We start from the raw sequence: 20,723 nt of genomic DNA on the forward strand, positions 1-20,723 counted from the left end.
CTCTCTCTCTCTCTCTCTCTCTCTCTCTCTCTCTCTCTCTCTCTCTCCGTGTCTATTGCTGGCAGCGTCTCATTTTAACACATTTCCACCAGACACTTTTAGAGGCCGTGAAGGCATCGCCCAATGAAGTTTCACTTTGACATTTAGGCAATAAATGTGTTCATTCGTTAAGTCAGTTAGTCGTTCAGTTACATTAAAACCAGATAAAAAAACAACACAATGAGTGAACATGTAAGAGTTTTGCAAAGTAATTAGAATAACCATATTTGTAATGATTGATGCCTTTAAACACACTGCGGTCAAACTCTAACTCTTACCTCAGACAGAGCAAAGATGTTGATGTTTGCTGGCTGCGTGCAATATGAGATCTGCAAAATGAATCTTTGGTAGCTCAGGTATGATAAAGAACAGGATCCATAAACCGGAAGTGTGTTCTGCTAGAAAGGAAGCAATGCAAATAATATCAGTATACGCTGGTCCACTTCGTCGTTTATCACTGTGTAACGATCTGGTAAATAGTCTTATCTCATCTTTTTAAAATAATTTCTCACGGTACGTGACAGGTTATCATGTTTTTGTCAGTATTGCACAATTGCAAAACCTGGGACGTTTTTTAATTGAAAAGGTCAGTCACTAATAAAACGAAATGAAAAGGCAAGGAGAACAAAAAAAACGTTCTGAACTTGTACGGATTTAATTTATTTTTCCTCTTCGGCTGTGCGGTCGACTTCGGTACCTCAGGGAAACAGTGCAGTTATGATTATACGGTGCATGTGTCCAGCATGCAGGAGGGAGGGAAGTAAAAGTCATAAGGCAGCCTGGCAGCATATCAGAGGGAGGTAACGTCATCTAAATGATACAAGTAATAGGTGTGAATATGTCCAGGCCTGATATTGGGATGGGGCTCTGAATTTCAGACACAGATCTTGAAGTTTGACTTCATTGTCACTTCTTTTTTTTTACTTTCCTTCTCAGATTTGCAGCTTTTTTCCGGCTCTCATCTGTTGCCTTTCTTTCCTCTATCCCTCTTTGTGTGACTGTTTCATTGTTCTGTCTTCTCCTCTCCCTCTATCATCGCTTTCATTCTCATTTATCTCCTCTTCTGTGTATCTCAACTCCTCCACCTTCCAGCCCTTCCACTCGTTATTCTAGATTCTTTCCATTCATTATACTTCTTTCTCCTCCTCTCCGTCCATCTATCCATCCTCCGCTCTTAAAGTCCTGTACGGTCGCCATCATGCCCCCCCCCCCCCCCGCTCCCCCCCCCCCCCCCCCCCCCCCCCCCCCCTCCCTGAGCACCTCCCCTGTCCCACTGACACCACACGCTGCTCCCATCCCCCGAAAACCACTTCAAACAGCCAGCGCCATCAAAGCCCACAGTCAGTCAGCCAGGCAGCCAGTCAGCCAGCCTTCTGCTTCGACTTAAAATTACTGTCGTCCCGGTCGCAAGGCTGCTTTCCTCTTCTGATACACATCAAAGATCCTCTTAAACTCCCGAAGTTTGCTTTTTAAACCTTTCTTCTTGTTGAGTCTTTTTTTATATACATTATTTCTCTGGCTGAGGTTTCTCTCTCTCTCTCTCTCTCTCTCTCTCTCTCTCTCTCTCTCTCTCTCTCTCCCTCTTCTTGCCATCATTTTTTTTTCTCCAACTGGGCCAGGTCAGTAATGACATGCACACACTCTCTTGTGCGGTTCTGCTGTCTTTGCATTTTTCTCCATAACTTTAATTAGTTTCTTTTTTTCAAGGCGTTGGTTCAGGCGCCCCATTCCCAGCACACACATTCTCTCACACGCACATGCGCACAGTGCACCGAGCTGTAACTATAACATACACACAGATGTCTGTAAATTAATATGCAATATGACTCATACATCTTCCTAATCAGAACTGCAAACCCACAAAAAGAACAGTTTAATAGCCCAGTGTATGTTCCTCTTTTTGCTGCCTATATTTCTTCATGTGTGCGTGCTTAAGGCACAGAAAAAGTGACGAAAGAAAGGCAGAGAGAGAGAGAGAGAGAGTGGATAGTGGATAGTGTGTGCAGACATGGGAGGGACGATTCAGCAAGAGACAAAGAAAATAGAAGCAGAGTGACACATTAGAAAGGCATCTTCTCTATGTTTCAAAGCCTCGGAGGTCACATGTGGTCACTTGAAATGTTTCGGTGTCTCATCATCTCCCGGGTGGAGGATGTAATGTCGATCGACGCCAGAGGATGGCGCCCCGTCTGTAGGTTAACCAGGCAGGAACTGGCTGCGCCGGTCTCATCTACAGGCTGTGTCTATTAAAACAACATTTGTCATCATAAAACAACGTATATTTAGAACCCGTTACATGCTACACTTTGCAATTTAACTGAATGAGTCGTCTAACAGCAGCGGATAAAAGTCTGCTGATGTCTTTTCATGCTCTTTGCTGACTATCAGGGCCTCCCCATGGTTTACATTTGACTTTTTTTGTGGAATAACAGGGTGGATTATTATTATTGTCAGATTATTTGGCAGTAAGAGCTGTAATGGTATAGTTGCATTGATGTTGCTGCGACTGCATATGTAGTGAATACCTTCACATGGTCTGCTCTGATCTTTTTATAACTTAATGTGGGTTTCTCAGAATACTTGTATATCTTGTGTTTGAAATCAGTGGTAAGTGGTTAGATTAAGACATTTAGGGGTTTAATGCAGTAAAATGTCTTTTTCAAGAACACCACATCACGGTAAACACCTCTAACAGGCCTTTATACACAGACGCTTGAAGTAGACAAAGTCAGTGGGATACCAGGCATATTTGTTTCACCCTCAAAACAAATCTCCCGTAGTGAGCAACTGAAAGTTACAGCTCGAGTTGAACTAACCAAATCCCACATTGTCTAGCTGTTAAGCTCAAAGAGAAGTTTTATTTAGCGTGCAGCCCTATTAAAAAACTTCAGAACCTTTGTGCTCCGTCAGAGAATGTTTTAATATTCGAAAAGGAGCCACTATTGTGTGGTTTCTTGCGCCAACGTACAAAATAAAGAGCCACATCACAAAGCTGGAACAGTCCCTGAGCATTTTCATGTGTAAAGAAAAAAGAGGGAAAACAAATTTGGAGGGGGGAGACAGGGGTATTTATAGAGTGGTGTGAGAGTCTCTGCAATGACAGGAGCCTAATGAAGTGGAGTTTGGGTTTTGATTCACAGTGCGGTGAGTGCGTGGGTCCCTCTGTGACCGTTACTGCATTCCAGCACCGATCCCTCGCTACACGGAAACCAGTGCGGGGCAACAGGAGGAGGCGGAGGGCCAACTCGAAATAACGTGTTCCCTCTAACCAAGCTAACCTTTCTCACCAGCATCAGTCCTGCTTCCAGCGCAGCAGATGCTCACAGGGCCCGATGGCACTGAGCTCAAACATGGCGACAAGAATGTACGAGCTGTACGAGCTGTCACACTGTAGCGCAGTGTAGATGCAGTAGTTAAGTCAAGGTGTCACTGCTGGTGAGTCATTGACACATCAGCAAAATGAGTCAAATAACACACTTCAGCGTGACAAGGTAGGGAAGTCCAGAATGATATCAACAGCGTTTCTTATTGTATCTTTAATAGAACAGTGGAAATTGTATTGTGTGTGAGTTCACTACAGATGTGAAATGAGGAAGCGAGACGAAGACAAAGAATGAGATCAGAGGCTGTAAGTGATGATCATTTCAGCGAAAGGTGTGGATGTTGAATTGCTGATAGAACAACTCTAGAAAAATCATAAACTGTCGAAACAGGGTTTTTTTTTGACAGCTTAGATAATCCGACTGAAGATGTTATTTTATGATTTTTTTAAGAACTATAAACCTTCTATATCCTTGCAAGTTCTAACAACAGACAAATACAATATCTTCTCCTTTGTGCTGTGTAACTGTAGAGAATACTTTGTAAGCTGCACACACAGTAAAAAAAAAAAAGAGGCACTAAAGCAAAAAGCCACACACATCTGCTCTGAAGGTAAAGGCCAGTGTCAAGTAAGGTGATACTTTTTTGACAAATGTCACTGTGGTGGTCGACAGGACAGGTGAATACGGCGGCAAACATGTAGGCAGCAGCAAACAGGAAACCTCCAGAGGAAGAAGACAAGCAACCACAAGTGCTCTTTGCACACCTCTTCTCTCACACCTTGCCTCATTTGTGCAAAGAGAAAAAACTGATTGTTGCACCTGTTTGCATAAAAATTGATTCTGTGAAAGATAACATAATTATCTAGCGACGGTATCGTTGCCTCCGTGAGAAATGTTAAGCTATTCATTTTGAAGTTCCTGTGGAGGCCGTTGTCAACGCTGTGAAAGTTGAAATCATTATAGGCCTCTAGACATTTAGGCGACTCGCCACAATCTAAGAATATATAGCTTGGGTGGGAATCTACACGAGGTGATGAAAGTATGCCCTGTAAGTGTGTTTCTCCGTCTTCTTCACACCGCCATGTGTGTGTGTCTATAGCTGCAGTTCAGCGTACTGTACCTCTTATTTAGTCACAGCTGTCTCACCGTTTCACCTGCACGTACATGCACCTTCTTGGTGCGATTACTGGTTTAGGCCACAAATTATTTGGGACTCCCTTCCTGTCCATGTTCACTCTTAAATGCTCCGATTTATTTATTTATGTTTCTGTCTGAATTGCAAAAACACACACAGTCCGACGTCGCTCTTTGAGTTGTGTTTTTATTATAAAAGGATCGTTCTGCAGTCTTCATTAAGTGAATTCACACCAGCAAAGATGACACAATGCGCATGGTTCAAGTGGTAATATGAGTGGGAGGAGATTCAACCTATCAGATGTAAAAACAAATAAACTTTGTCTCTGACTGACTGTCAAAGAAAAGATAGAAACCTGGCAGAGAAGTCGACATCCTCACGGTTTCATCTCGAGGTAGATTAGCTTGCCCTGCAGTAAGTTACAGCTTTGTTATCTACAGTATGTATTTTATTGCTGCTTTTGCTGTACATTATTTCTGCTTATTTGCTATTGGTTTAATCTTTTGAAATCACACAAGAGTTTGTTTCCACTTAGCAGATGTGGTTCACTGTTTTGGTGCAGTGATGAGACATGTAGATAGAGAATAACAGATCAGTGATTCTGATCTCGTTCAATTTTCAGATGCCTGTGCCCTTTTCAGAGCGGCCATGGCAGCTGTTCACAGCACCGCAGTACGTTACAGCCGCTGTGTCTCTGGGGCTGTGCTTTGATTCGCAGAGGCTCCTCTGAAATCGTATTCACGCATGTGAATAATGAAACTGACGCCAGCGCCCAGTCACACTAAAAGCGCAACTCGATGACAAATCAACTTTGTGAGTGTGGTATCAGTGAATAGCTTGGTGGCTTTGAAGCTAAGAAAATGCCGAAAGGGATTTTGTGTTTGTGTCACAAGGGCCCTAATTGAACAGAATCATTAAAAGCCACAGTGAACAAAGGCAAAAATAGTTCCAACCCGGTGTTTGGAGTCAGTTTTAAAGATCAGTGTGCAGAGTTGCGCTGCAGTTGTGCACGCTCTTGTCTTTGCAGAGCCTTTATCAATGTGAGGAAATTGGCTTGGTGTTTATTTCTTGAGCTGATTGTTCTGTGGGCCTCTGAGTGTTTCAAAGTGCAGATGTTGCCACTGGGCTGCACATTCTGTGGTGGTGGTTTAAATGCTCTGACAGGGTGGTGTCTCCTAATGAGCGGGACATCTAAAAAGGCACAGAGCCGTGACTTTGCTGCTATTGCACCGCATGGGCTTTAAGTTTTCCATCTCTGACTGCTTTTCAGATATTCATGGAGTATCGCGTACACACACACACACACACACACGTATTTCTTTGCTGTGTTTGATTATTCTGTAGCCCTCTGCAGCAGCAGCCCGGCCTTGCTCCCCATTTGTGCCCACAATACAAGTCGTGTTTGTTTGTTTTTCTCTATTTCTCGGTACCCTAGTTTGTGTGAGTGTGTGTGTGTTGAGGGAATTTCCCTCTGTAGCGTGTTTTTCACAGTTTGACACTGTTGCTTTCTGTCTCTTTCTCTTCTCTAATTCCTCACTCCTCTGTCTTACTTTTATCTCTCTCTCTCTTTCTCCATCACTTTTCTTTTTTACTTTCCGTGCAGTTTATGCACCGTTGCAGCGTTCCTCGTGCACTGGTGTCTCTGCACCTCTGTCTCACTCGTGTCGGCCCCTTTCTCTAACAAACACACCGCAGCACTGTGTACTAAACAAAAATCATATACTGCAGCATACATCACAGTCAAGCATCTCCTCCTCCACACCAATATGACCTTTTACGATCCTCATCACAGTGACACAGTTTCAGTCCCATCTTTTCTCGCCAGCAGCTATTTGCAAAAGTGCTTGTTTTGTGGCTTGCTGCCAACCAGCTAAAGAAATGACTGTAATCAATTGAACTGGAACTTGACTCTGCAACTTAGACTTTCATATCAATGTGTTTGTGGTTATTTTCTCCATCATTAGACAAGAATGTTTGCACTTCCTCTTCTCTGGCAACAGAAATGCAATAAAAGTACAGCAAAACATCCCATTACCACCATTCCTATTGGTTAACATGTAATTTAGAGCATTTAATCCTCAATTTGCTGTCGGCATTCATGATATATAGGCTAAACCTGTAAAACATTTGGATGAATTGAAATTAAAACTTAACCACGAAAAGCAAAATGTAACACTGAGTTTTCTATAAAGTCAATTAAACTCACTTTGGAATATTATTGGTATCATACACTCTCTAACAACATTTTGAAATTATATCCTCTAATTCTGCTTTTGTTGCAGAACGTGTCCAGGGAAAGACGGTGCGTTCATTATGTATTTGGTGCAATAACACAGTTAGATTAAAAAAAAACAATTGGCACACGGGCATCATTACTTTCTCAGTGTTGTTAGGGCAGGTCAAACCAAACCAAACCAGAGCAGGCCAAGGTGCCAATGTCAGAAGGAACCACCACCTTAGAGAGAGTGTGAGTTGCTGCCACGAGTGAGGAGATCAGGTGGGCGGTGTTTGGTCTTGGTTGCGGTCCTCCCATGACTCATTGTACAAATGTCAGACAGCAGGTATGAATAGGAGAGCTGTCACAGAGAGAGTTTTTTAAATGTTTGATTTTCTGCGATATATTTAAAGATGGGTCACCGTTGTCAACATCAGCGCGTTCTGCAGATGAATGTGGATTTACCTCGTCTCTGAACTGCTCTCACAGGTAAAATGACAATAAGCACATCTTCCTGCGCTTGCTTTTTGTTTGGTGTGTGGGCGTCCACGACACTCGTGGTAATGTATTGAGTTCAAAATAGCAAGTGTTGAGTTTCTTCTGACACCTGTGAAACCGGGACATTTATAACAGCATGAAATACGTATTATATCATGCAATAACTAAAATAAATATTATAAGGGTTTTTTAAACATAACAAATATATATACGTTTTTAGCTATGCCTTAGTGTATTCAGTTGATTGTGTCCCTTTTGCTTCTGAGTTTTACCACCTACATTTTGTATTGTGTTAAATGTATCAGACATTACTGCAATGTGACATTATGTCTTTTGAAGAGCTACGTGGATTTTAATAACTCTTGATTGATGAATCAGTTTAAAAAGTGATTTTATGTAATACTTTAAAATGCATAATCCTAGAAAATGACAAGTCACAACCTTAAAAAAAAAAGAAAAATATATTTAACCCTTAAGAACCCAAGGTGACACAGGTGTCACAGACACATTCAGAAATGTGTTCCATGTGTTTCATTTAGTCGGTTTTATATCCCCGATAACTTTCCTTTACGGAAAAATGGGTTTGGGTTCTTAAAGGCTAAATTCCCCACTTGATTTTATTTTATATGTTTATTTAAAGGTAGTTTTAATGCACATGGTGTGTGGTTCTAATTTGTGGATATAACAAAATCTGTATGACCTATGAATTCAGACACAAGGTATTTCTGACACAGTGTATCAGAAAAACTACTATTCATTGGGTTGTTTTTATCACTTGTGAGGAATGAAAATCTATTGAAAAGCACTGATAACATTACATTACCGTTATTGTTTTATGTAGCGATCTAAGAATCAACCGAAAAGTAATGATTACGCTGTGTGGTAAATTGGGCCTGGCCTTGTTTGTTGCCTTTGAAACCAAAAGAAACAAACACGGTAATTTCTAGGTAATTAATCTGTGTTTACCATTTAGCCACATAATTACTATGTCAATACCAGATCACATGTGTGCGGCGTAAAATAAACTGCAGTTTAGCGTTTTGATGTACAGTAAGATGCCCTCTGGGATCCAAACAGTGAGACTGTCTGTGCTGTTGTGAGCCAGTGCAAAATAATTTCTTTCTTATATGAGTCTTTTTCTGTTGTTGCGGTTTGTATTTTAGTGTGTTTGTGTAAAGATTCTCCCTGTCGGTGTATGTGCTTGCGAACATATTCAGTTATCCGTCTCCGTCTGGCTTTGGAAAACTTTAAAAAACACAAAGAACCACTGTAGATGATCATTTTTTATACTTAAGATCAGATTCAAGATGGATCACAAGCGCCCAGATAACAAGAACATGAATGTCCTTTCTTAGGATAAAACTCCCGAGGCTGAAAACAGAAGACTTCTTTCTGGCAAGCAGACCGTCAACCTTTCAGATTATCAGTCACTGTCAGGCAGAGAAAGTGACAGGCAGATTAAAATAGTACTGGCAGTGTTTGATCTGAACACGGTCCCCCAGAGAACCGAGTGATCCACATCGTCAGGCATGATGCAGCACAGTTCGCTTACCACTCTCTGGATATGAGTCACGGTCTTCCCACGCACACTACAGTGCATGCACACAATAGCAGTGTACTGTTATCTTCTGTGCTCTGCTCTGTGTTTTTGGTGTTCGGCATCTTCCAACAAATTATACACATTTGGAAAACTCTTGCACATTGCATGAACTCATAACTCCTTTGTACCTTGACATACAATCTCTAGTTGCAGGCAATCCCAAACCTCCTGCGCTGTTCAAAGATTTAGCTGTCCTGCTCCAACACAATTTTAAAAAAAGAGCAATTTGAAGGATGCAGTCACTATCCAAATAAATCAATCAACGGGCCCGATAATGAAAGCCATCCCAGCGCAGTGCCGCTTTAATGACAGCAGATATAGGCTCAGTGTCACTCACTGTCATGGGAGAGAGAATTAAGGCCAATTTGATGCTAATCCGGACCAGATTTTTCTCTCTTTGGGCCCAGCGGTATTTCCTATCAACACAGGAAACTCCTTCAGGGCTGATAGGTCGACCTCAACTACATCATAAAACTTCATAGCTGTCTGTTGTAGGGAAGCACATTTGATGACCAATTTCACCCCCCATAAGAGCAAGTCATTCCTCCCCATGTTAATAGAGCAGCAATGAGCAGCAGCTCGGATGAATCAGAGTGTTTTGCATGAGCTAACTTTTTACAGAGGAGTACTGAAGCTGGGGAAGGACATGCAACTTGATGACACAAACAGATAGGTGTTGCACTTTGAGATTAGCTAATATACTCATCAGGAGAGTGTGTGTACTTAAAGTGTTTTAGGTGTGTGTTTGCGGGCCGCCCCATCGGCAGCGCTGGGCCTCCTTTTGCTCTTTCAGCCACAGAGTGAGTGTGTGTGTGTGTGTGTGTGTGTGTGTATCTTCTAGATGTAAAAGTAGACGACATAGATTTGCGTCTCTGGAATTTGTCGCTGTGAGCCGTGGGCCGTGACTGAAAGCAAAATACTCCAGTAAGAGTGTATTTGGAACGGTTCACACACAAATGAAAATCTCTCCAGAGTTGTTTTGACAGTTTAATGAATACACTTTGTGTTTTGTGAAATTAAATGAGCCGTGAAACCTTATTTTCACTCTGATCTGATGAAAACAGGACAAAGAGGGAAATGTATTTTAAACTAATACAAGAAGCATGAGTTGTGTTGTGATCTTCATCGGAGGCTCATCAGAAACAACACAAAAAGAAGAATTGGCCCTCTGTGTGCTGGCACAGTCCAATTGTTTGGCTTCCTCCAATGACATATTCTTAAATGGCCATTACTTGGTGGTGATTAGATATTGCCAATCAGTGAGAGGAAAACAGCGAGTCTTCAAAAAAAAGCCTTGGAAATAAGAGCCTACAGCTGAAATCCCAGGCATGTGTTTGCGATTGTCATTTATTGTCTTTGCCATGGGAAAAAGTAATGCGCCTTTCTAGTTGTGCTGCAGTCTGGGGACCGGGGGTACACTTTCATATTACAATATGTTATTTATCTTTTATTCGTATACTGCTTGACTACATCCCTGCCCGTCGCACATGTGTGACACTTTTAGACGGACATTTTTCTACCGTCGCACTAATTGTGTTCTATGAGAGCAATTACACGTATAAACTGTTTAATTTTAAAATAACATTTTACCATTTGATACAGAGAAAACTGAACGGTAAATGTTGTAATTACAATGATTAATACTAACAATAAAATAAACTCTTTTTTACCGGATTGGAGTTTGATCAGCAAGATTACGCCTCAACAACCTTTTTATTTTATCATGAAATCAATCAAAACATTAATTGATAAAAGTGCATCTATTTAAATTTATTCTCATTTTAAATGAAAGCCAGAGTAAAAGCATCTGTTTGGAAATCACGCTGAATTTGATCAGACATGACTATTAACACTTTCTGTTTCTTTGAAGTTATATATTGTGGTCAAAGCTCAGTGAAATATTTGAAATAGCATAACTTGGGTTGGGAAATAAGTTGGGACCCTCCATTCACAGTTCTTGATCTCCTTTGCACAAACATGTATGTTGCATGCTGAGCGTGTCTGCTTGTATTGATCCTAATCCGCACATCAAACCACACAAAGGCATAAAAAATATCTCATGATAAGAAACACATTGAACAACTTCACATGAGGACTATTTCATTCCTCCTGCTGACACAGAAAACAAGTACGCTGTTGTCCATCTTTGAACTCAAACAACCTTTTGGAATTTACGAACCATTCGTGTCTTTTTCCCCTGTTTGGTTTCAGTTACTGACATCATTTATTAATTATGTGGCATTGTCTCTGGTTTGTTTTGGTCATAATCTACAGCTGGAATAATAGGAAACTCAGATACTGTATGTTGCATTTAGAATCATGTTTGAAAATAATGAATATATATCAGGACACCACAAAATAATAACGGGCTTTTCATTCAATGTAGATTAAAGATACACATTTATGATCAGTGATTTTCAATATATTTGAAAATACCATATATTCTCTACGAGCATACTGTCTGTTCGCTGCATGGCATTTAAACAGGACTTGTCATTATGAGTGTCTTTCGTCTCCCCTAAATTTCATTTTGTCTTTTTCTGTTTCTGTCCTTCTCACAGTGGATGCTGAGCAAGTGAGTTCACTGGGATCTGAGGGGGAGGATGAGGTGGGCCTGTGGAGCCTGGAGCCCCAGGACTGCCAGGAGAGCCTGGACAAGGCAAGCTTGACACCCAGCGAGGGGACGGAGGAGCCCGTCAGCCCCGCTCGCTCCACGCGGCCGCACAGCCTCAGCCCCGGCAGCAGGAGCTACTGGCCGCAAGTGGAGCAGGAGGCCGAGGCCGCAGAAGACGCCACCACCGCATCTACCACTGACAGAGAGGGAGACCAGGGACCACTGAGGATGTACTGTAAGTTCTAAGCAAATGTAGACAAAAACTGTAAAACTTCAGCTTTGAAGTTGAGCCTTTGTTTTTCAAACGGTTTCTGAAGAATGAAGGCCGGGCCAAGAAAGTGTGTAAAGTGTAAAACATGATACTCGGAGGTGGAAAGAGGAGCCTACTAGAATACTGTTACTTTTTTTTTACCATCGACTGTATGCTTTTTTTACACACCTGCAGCGTCTTCACTGCTGCAGCTGCTGATTTATCTCCTTTCTTCCGTTCCATTCTCTCACAGTTTATCAGGACATTGTTAAATGTGACTTTTGTTGTGAATTTGTAACAGATGTAACTTTAAATGAAGCGAAGTACAATACTTGTGATGAAAAAAACTAGGCTACTTATGTCAAAGTAAAATTCCAGATTTTTAGAAAATACCCGAAAAAGTTCTGTATGAGCCTGCTGCGTAGGACACCACTGTATGTGTTGGCTAAACTCATTTACAGTGTTTTTCTGATGCAAGACACCGGCAGTCTCATGATGCCTCTCACAGCCCTCTAGATACACCTTCATATCAGCTCCTTGTGAAACCATGCCTTCCCTACAAGCTTTTCCTCTTTTTTTTCACTCTTCTCTTTGAAAAAGGCAGCCTTCTGAAAGCATGACAAAAGAACTCATCCCACACAATGTCACAATATTTCCATGCATCAAAGAGGTGACGTTACGGTACTGAAATCAGCACTGCGCGACGTGAGGCTTTCCCTTTTATTTAGGAGAGATCAAAGGCTCACGCGGCTTGCCTACTAACAATCACTTAGCTCCTTCGCCTCGTGTGATTTGGCCTTGCCTGATGAAGGCAAAGCTGAGTTTTTACAACACTCAACCACACAGGCTCTTCCCTTCACCACATAAAAAAACAGCTCAAAATATGCCAACATCTGCAAACATTTGAAAAATCTTCCTCAAAGTCCCTGTAAGCTGGCTTGATTCATGATAGGAGGCGCCCTCTCGTCTTCATGTGGCTTTCTCTCTCTGCCTGCTCTTCTGTCACTGCACTCAAGGACACAAGAAAGAATTCTTTGAATCTGATATCTGGCCAACTAGTTCCCCAAATACATTGTTTTTATCAGTCAGTAAACAATTTAGATCCATTAGATTCAGTTGCACAGTGTCACTTTACGATTGATCCCCACTCGCGCTGCACACATGAATATTTGAGCAAGACATGTACATTCACACGGAGTAACCGTTTTTAAAATATCTTATATTCAACACATGAAAGCAGCAAACGTTCAACCTCACTGACAAGAGTGCTGACCAAATAAAACGATGAATTCAAAAGGAGAGGTCGTATAACAATGCTTTATATTAAACTGCTTTATAACGGGATATTGTTTATGGTCTTTTGTGCAGCGTGTGTTATACTTTTCTTTGTCTGTTTTTGTTGTCTGCATTGTATTTATTCTCTGCTTTTATGCCCCCCTCGCTGCCAAGATTTTTATTAGACTTGAATTAATTAAAGGGAAAAAAAAATCTGATAATTAAATTTCCTGCAAATGTAATAAAACAGAATGTATCAGAGTTATGTTTTTTTATTTTTACAAAATGCCTCTTAATTAATCTCTAGTTAGAAATAAACATGTTTCCTATTATGGATATTACAGTTCCTCTGCATCTTTTTCTCTGTTCGCAGGTAAGAACTCAGACTCCCCAAATGCTTTGGAGGACCTGGCCCACTATGAATTTCTGGCCCAGTTGAGGAAGGCCTCTACCTCAGCCAGTCTCTTGGACCACCTGAACCACAATGGCACGGCAGCGGTGTACCACCCGGAAGGCAGGCACGAGGAGCTGCCACCTGCCATCTGGTCACCAGGCGCTCAGCACCGCTCACCCGAGGGAGCAGGTAGGCCGATGAGAGAACAGCTGCAATGATGCTTAATAGAAAATCAACAAATCTGAAGTTACTGCTTTTGAGCCAGGCAGTATGTTGTTAGAGCGACGAGCCGCTCAGCTGCAATAGCAGTGATGCACTACATATCAGATTGTATATGCTGATGTTATTCAGAGAAAATGGAAAGGAACGCGCTTTTAACACATCGGCTCATCAGCCGCTCGTAGTTTAACAAAGAGCCTTCGAAACATTTTACACATCCGTGTTCCAGCAATTCATGCACGTAACAGCGTGTGTTGTCCCACAATGTACACATTTTACATCACATATACCAAGTAAATATCAAAGGTTATCTCATAATTTAAAGTAAAATATCATATTAAAAGCATATACAATACCTTTAGTACTTTTAAATAGTAAACAAGGATAATTTAATATCTTGTTCAATAAGCGATTTACAAAATACATGAATGAACAACGTATAATACATAATATTTTCTGTGGTCTTTTAAAAAAAAATGTCACATCTCTCTCTGGACTCTAGATGCAGGGAGGACCCAGCAGGCCTGTCCATTCTGCCACAGGATGTATCAGCGAGGAGCCTCCTTGAGGGACCACATCAAGTACTGTCAGGAGAGGGAGGGGGGCCACATGGTGTGCCCACTCTGTGGATACACTGCCACTGTTCGGGCACAGATGGAGCGGCACCTGGCTTTTCATAACCAAGTGCAGGACAAGGTGAGATACAAACAGACAGCAAGAGAAACATCACCGACATGAGCCAAATCGTCATTCTGTGACATCTAATGTTACAAAGTTATTTATTTGGAACTGTGTTGATACAAGTGACAATCAGACACAGACATTCATCCTTAAATGTGTTGTATTATAAAACTAATACCATTGTCTTAGGGTGTCATCACTTTGGATCAAGGCATTGAGACCAGGAAGTTCAAATGTCTGCAGTGTGGGAAAGCATTCAAGTACAAACACCACCTCAAAGAGCATCTCCGCATCCACAGCGGTGAGACAAAATAACAGATAACAGATGTACTCACCCATCAATTTGCTATTGTTTCCACGGTATCACTAACCCTTACTTATCGTGCTAGTTATATGGTACGAAATTATACTTCATTTGATGTGTTGACAAGGAACAATAATTATGACAAGACAAGATAATTATGAAAAATGTTGAAGGTATTTTCAACACACTTTTTGGGATCTTTTGTCTAATATATCCCGCCTGCGTGTCATCTTTTAGGTGAGAAACCTTACGAGTGCTCCAACTGCAAGAAACGTTTCTCTCACTCTGGCTCCTACAGCTCCCACTTGAGCAGCAAAAAGTGCCTGAGTGGTGGAGGAAATGGAGGGGAGCGCGCAGGAGGAGCCAGCGGTGCATTTAACGGGCATAGCCAAAGCTCCTACCACCACTCATTTCCAACATCTCCCTCTCCAGGTGTGGGGAGGAACAGTACTGACAAGGGCTCCCCGTTGGCTTCACAGACCCAAGATCAAACCGGGCTTCTATGTCGAGTCCGAGAGGATCCTCACCAGCTTTCCCTGCAGGACCACAACAGCGCCAGAGCATCAGACCTGGCTCGGCTTTGGGACCCCTCAGCAGAGCTCTCTCTGAGGTCCAGTATACTAAAAGGGACCACCCTTCTGCCTTATCTGCACTCTGGGACCAAGTTTGAACAGATGCTGCAGGAGATGCTTCACAGGGAGGTGAGGAAAGAGGAGGAAATGGTCAGAGGAGGAGGAGCTGCAATGGAGGAAAGGAAGGGGATTTACAATGGAGGAGGGCCTGACAGGAATGTGTCACCTGACAGGAGAAGAGGAAGAGTGAGGTCAGGTGAAGGGGAGAGAGGTGTGCTTGGGATGACGTGTCGTTGGTGCTTCCAGATCTTCCCCAGTGTGCCGGTGCTCCTGCAGCACGAGCGCTACCTCTGCAAGATGAACCGAGAGGCAGTGGAGGTGCCCGAGGGTCTCCGCAGCAAAGACCACCCCTCGCCACCTTTAGTCTTCCCCAGATCTGCTCTCCAACCGGAGAACGGCAAACCGAGTGAAGTGTCCAACGGCCTGTCTGGAAACAAATCACCATTGCAGAAGCCCAGCTGGCACTCTTTACCGCAGCAGCTTTTGGTGGCAATGTACTCTCCCCCACAGCCCCACCATGACGCCCCCTCCTCTCAAGCGTACTGCTCCAGCCAGGAAAAGGGAAGCCCAAGCCAACCAATCAACCACTCCCCAGAGCTGTCATCGCCTCGGGTCAGAAGGAGGTTTCCCTCTTCAGGTTTCGGTTCTCCAGTCTGCCTGGACCTCACCAGCTGTCCTCCCGAACTGATCTCCCCTCAGAACCAGACCAGCAGCCCCTGGTCTGCACAGAACGAGCCTCTGGACCTCTCCCTACCCAAGCAGCTCTCAGACCAGGAGGGGAGAAACAAAACTGTAAACGGCAACTCAGGCAGACGAGAGAGGAGGGAGCACGGGACCCAGCAACTCAGGAGACCGAGTCCGACGTCACACCTCCACCTTCACCACCATCCAGTCTACAGCGGGGCCAGAGCTCCTATGTTTCCAGGTTCCTTATATAATGGATTTCCTATCTTCAACCAGTCTGGTTTAGGGCTTTCAGGACATGATGGCATCACAGCGATGGCATCACAGCCAGGGTTTCTCTCTCCTATGGCTTACATGATGGATGCAGACACAGAGGCGACCCTGAAAAAGATCCACCAGGAGAGACAAGCTCTCATGGTGAGTAAGGTCTCTCTTTTAGGTTTGTTCAAAAGAATTATGTGTATTTGCAGAAGAACAACCGTAAAATGACTGCGGAAGCAGCAACAAAAAATACATTCAAATATCTGATCATATTGTAAAGCGTTGCTGCAAGAATTTGTAGAATTAGATGAATATGAATCGAAATATATCATGATTTTCTTGTTTTCTCTGCAGGGTGAAGTGTTAAGCCATGGAGCTCTAGACTACCTCTCCCTCATGGAAGAAGGACTGGAGGGAGAAGGGGGACCCGGGAGGAAAAGACTGAAGAAGACAGACGAGGGGCTTTACGCTTGTGACATTTGTGACAAAACGTTTCAGAAGAGCAGCTCTCTGCTCCGACACAAATACGAGCACACAGGTCTGCAAGATTTGTACAAACACACAGAAGTTATATGCCATTTCCTATAATTTACAGATAACTACAATATTTGTTAAAAATGTTTAACGGAATAATTTTGGAAAACATGCTTATTTGATTTCTTACTGAGAGATGCTGGTAGACAGATCTTCTTTGAATAAAGCCAGGCTGGCTGTTTCCCCATGATCCCATTATTTGTGCTAAGCTAACCGGCTGCCAAATGGTTGTGATAATGTCGTCTCTATATAAAAAAATATATAAGATTTATTTTTTAAAGAAAATATTATACACAATTTCTCTGCATTTATTACAGGTAAGCGTCCTCATGAGTGCAAGATCTGCAACAAGGCCTTCAAGCATAAGCACCATCTGATTGAGCACAGCCGGCTGCACTCTGGAGAGAAACCCTACCAATGTGACAAGTGTGGCAAACGCTTCTCTCACTCCGGCTCATACTCACAGCACATGAACCACCGCTATGCCTACTGCAGCAAAGACCAGGATCCAGACCAAGATCACGAGGAAATGCCTTTCACCCCAGGGGCAGGCAGAAATACCGGGGGACGCCTCGCCGACGAGACCCCCCTGTCCATGGAGGACACTCAGACGGCGCACTCCTTCCTCAGCGATTCCAGTCTAGACGGAGCTGCAGAGGCCCTCAAGGAGGAAGAAGAGGAGGAGGAGGAGGAGGATAAAGATGCAGGTGTTAGTGATGGTCATGTGGAAAAGGCACTAGTGGGTTTGTTAGGGGCAGCAGAGGAGCTGGGAGGTAGCCCCTTCCTTGGATCACCTACAGCGGAGAAGGGAGTGCAAAGCGAGAGAAATGGTTACGATGTGGGAAACCACATTGTCAAAGCAGAGAGAGAATTCTGGGACAGAGACACCGATGGCCAGAATGGAGACTTGGACAAATGTGAACTTAGCCTGGATTTAACAGATTTATCCAGAATAAAAACTTAAGGTGACTACAACAAGCCAATACAATGCATATACCATATATATATATTATATTAAGAATATTGATACACTTTTTATTTCATGTACATATATATATATATATAAAACTGATTTAAAAAAAAATAAAAAAGTTACATGAGAAAATGCACAGAACTTCCAAAGCATAGATGGCCTTAAATTGGATAAAGCCATACAAACAAAAATATATGTGGCAATACGAATTATAGTATTTTATCATGTAAAATAGACTTAACGTACCTACAGCGCCTTTCTTTTGTCTTTGTTGTGTTGTAATTTCTTTTTGCTAAAACACATTTGGGTTGACTCATCCGAGGTCATGTATCTAGATGTAACGCTGCATGAATCTCACTTTGTATTCGCTTGCTGCTGCTGACTGTTGCACAACCCATAAAGAAGAGGCCTTTGTATTTTTATGGCCAGGATCCAGTTTGCTTTGTTTAAAACATTTTGACCGTTCACATGTAGATGCACACCAGTGTGCGACTTAAGAAACCAGACGGCACAGGAAAGGATCGATTGCAGTAGTGGAAAGACATCTACTGTTACTTTAGCATGCTATTAAAGTTAGCGCTTAGATGTTACAGATACAGTCATATCAATCAGATCCGCTTGATGCTCAGTTAGAATATTTATTCTGGCAAGTGCAAGTACCATTCAATATCCTGTGGTATTATTTCATACAAACCCATACCTCTATTTTAAGAAATGAGCAATAACTTGTAACATGTTTTACACGGAAATACACACATGCAGCTATTACTTTGTCCCAAAGCTATTGATGGCTTGAGATTATATGGAAGTACTCCTTTTTATCATTCATGCTGTGAAATAACAAGGTACAACCACCTCATCTCTGCAACGATGGTGCTCAGTGGCTTTTGACTAACCAGCAGCCTATCTTCGTAGTTTAGAGCAAGCAGTAAAAAGAGGAAGAACTGGAAGGTGGTTGTTTATTTATTTTTTTAAGCAAAAAGCAGTGGACTGCACCTTTTAAATGGTATTCTTTGCCAAGGGACAGTCATTCCTGTCAGTTTTGGGGGTTTTTCCTTCGAGGGGAGCAAACAAAACTTGCGCTGTCTCACTGTTTGTGTAATAATCACACAGAGCTGCTTCATTTAATCTTACGCGGAAATATCCCCCATTTCTCGTAATAATTTACATGCGCCATTTTCTCACCCCCGGAAACACATTTAGGGCTGTCTGTTAAGGTGTGGCGAGAAGGTCAAGACTCAGGACGCATACATCAACTTCCTCTTTCTGACTGCAGTGTAGTCAACGTGAGAAGTGCCTGAGATGTACTCAAGACACTGTGAGTAATCCGACAAAGCCTCGGTACGACGAGATAAGACGGTGGTGCATGAGGTGTGACTAAGCTTCTAGCATTCATGCATACTGTGACAACTTTTGGTCATAATGTATGTGTGTGTGTGCGTGTGTATGTGTATTTATCACCAAAGATATGCAAATGTGACATGCCAACTGCCACCTTTCTCGTGCGTAGTTCCTTACCTGTTATTTCTGGGTCAAAAAAATACTGAAGAAATGGTTTACTTTCCCTCAGCGTCAGCACACTTCTCTTTATAACGTTACAAGCAGTGTTCTTTTTATATATCTTTTACTGGCACCCATGCAACTTTTGTATTCACTTTTTATATGTTTTATAATGAATATAATAAAATTGTACATACTTTGTCACAAGAATGTTGTACATCATACATTTTTTTCTTTTAAAATATTATCCTCAATCAGCATTTTCTTGTGTTTTAATTAAAAAACCTCTTGCTGTAGCTTTATGAGACGGAAGATTTAAGTGTAATCATTTCAAGACAATTTTCATTCAGTGGCTATGAAATTGGTTAAAGTATTAAGGTATTTAAGAAGAGGGCAATGAAATTATCTTTCTAAACACAAAAACATCTTTAAGCGAAAGACAGTTCTGAAGCTCGGCGGAGGCCTGCAGGTGACTCAGTTTCCCATCACAGTGAAACATTTCCATCACCACTCGTGAGCTGCAGACTGCTTTGTTTCACAAACTTTTTTTTTTGTGGCTTTTTGTGTCATCAGATGTGCTGCTTGGTGCCTGTCAACCTGTGTATGTGGCTGAGGCACGCAGGGGCTGAGCAGCTCTGCTGGTATTTGATACACCAAGCTTTAGGTTAATGGCTGGTTGAGTAAACAATCGGCTAACTGTAACATTAACAAACCATAACGGGTGACTTAGGTCAGATACTTTTGGGTGCCATGCATTAGCAGCATTGAGTCACCTGTAGCACAAACTATTGGTGATGTTTTGACCTTTTTCTGATCGCGAACGTGAGTAAGATGACATTTAATGAAGAACTTTTTGTCCCATATTTGTGGTTGGCAAAAATCGACACAGTCAAGACAGCAGCATCAGCATCACTTGCAAGAAGTCCCATCTATGAGCAACAGGTTATTAGCTGCTGAGCATTTCAAAGTTTTGATTCCCCACACCATCGAGCTCGGCTCTATTCCTGTTTCTTAGGTTCATTTTGTTTTCTGTTGGTTCCTTTCACTCAAGCAGGCATGAGTGTGAAGACTGAAAACAGCTACACATGTCACTGGTGGGCAGAGAAACTGTTTTTCAGTTTTCTGTGAGACTGCAGAAGTGTCTCTTTCTTAAATCATTTGTAAACAACGTAAAAGAAGATAAAAGCCATGATATATAGTAACAAGAAGGCCCATTGTTTGCCATGTGCCATCACGGCTGTATTTCTTACTGCAAGAATAAAACATACAGATTCATTAACATACAGCTGCCCAAGGAAATTACAATAAAGTGCACTTTCTAAAGTAGTTTGGAATATGAAATGTAAATCAGTCCTGAGAGTTACTTGGATGGAAAACATGTAACAGATGAACACATTTCACAATTCTCTTACTTCTACGATCTTTTTTATAAATACCTACACATACTCAAAAAAAGGTTTTGTTTTAGTGTTGCAGCAAAAAAGTAACTGACTACAGATGCAATGAAAGGTCTGGCTTTTTTATGTTCGTATTTTTTCGCATTGCATTTAATCGGTCCACGTATGCCTGCACATTTAACTGTATTACTTATC

At 42.1% G+C, this 20,723-nt stretch overlaps 1 protein-coding gene across 2 annotated transcripts in view; it reads left to right on the forward strand.

Moving 5' to 3' along the window:
- Window positions 1–19,409, forward strand: part of LOC116389561 (zinc finger E-box-binding homeobox 2) — a 26,680-nt gene extending 7,271 nt beyond the window's left edge. Inside the window, exons 1-8 of one of the 2 annotated variants that reach the window (XM_031858459.1) lie at window positions 4,858–4,911; window positions 11,372–11,659; window positions 13,323–13,532; window positions 14,065–14,258; window positions 14,433–14,544; window positions 14,785–16,280; window positions 16,479–16,662; window positions 16,976–19,409. In XM_031858459.1, the coding sequence (XP_031714319.1) occupies window position 4,911; window positions 11,372–11,659; window positions 13,323–13,532; window positions 14,065–14,258; window positions 14,433–14,544; window positions 14,785–16,280; window positions 16,479–16,662; window positions 16,976–17,622 (3,132 nt within the window). In that variant the 5' untranslated portion in view covers window positions 4,858–4,910 and the 3' untranslated portion in view covers window positions 17,623–19,409. Of the gene's footprint in view, window positions 1–4,857; window positions 4,912–11,371; window positions 11,660–13,322; window positions 13,533–14,064; window positions 14,259–14,432; window positions 14,545–14,784; window positions 16,281–16,478; window positions 16,663–16,975 lie in introns of those variants that run through there. The other variant, XM_031858367.1, reaches the window with a different exon arrangement.
- The last annotated feature ends 1,314 nt before the right edge of the window (window positions 19,410–20,723 follow it).

The sequence above is a fragment of the Anarrhichthys ocellatus genome, unplaced genomic scaffold (assembly GCF_004355925.1).
Source record: "Anarrhichthys ocellatus isolate YVR2014 unplaced genomic scaffold, GSC_Weel_1.0 scaffold1, whole genome shotgun sequence".
Lineage (NCBI taxonomy): Eukaryota > Metazoa > Chordata > Actinopteri > Perciformes > Anarhichadidae > Anarrhichthys > Anarrhichthys ocellatus.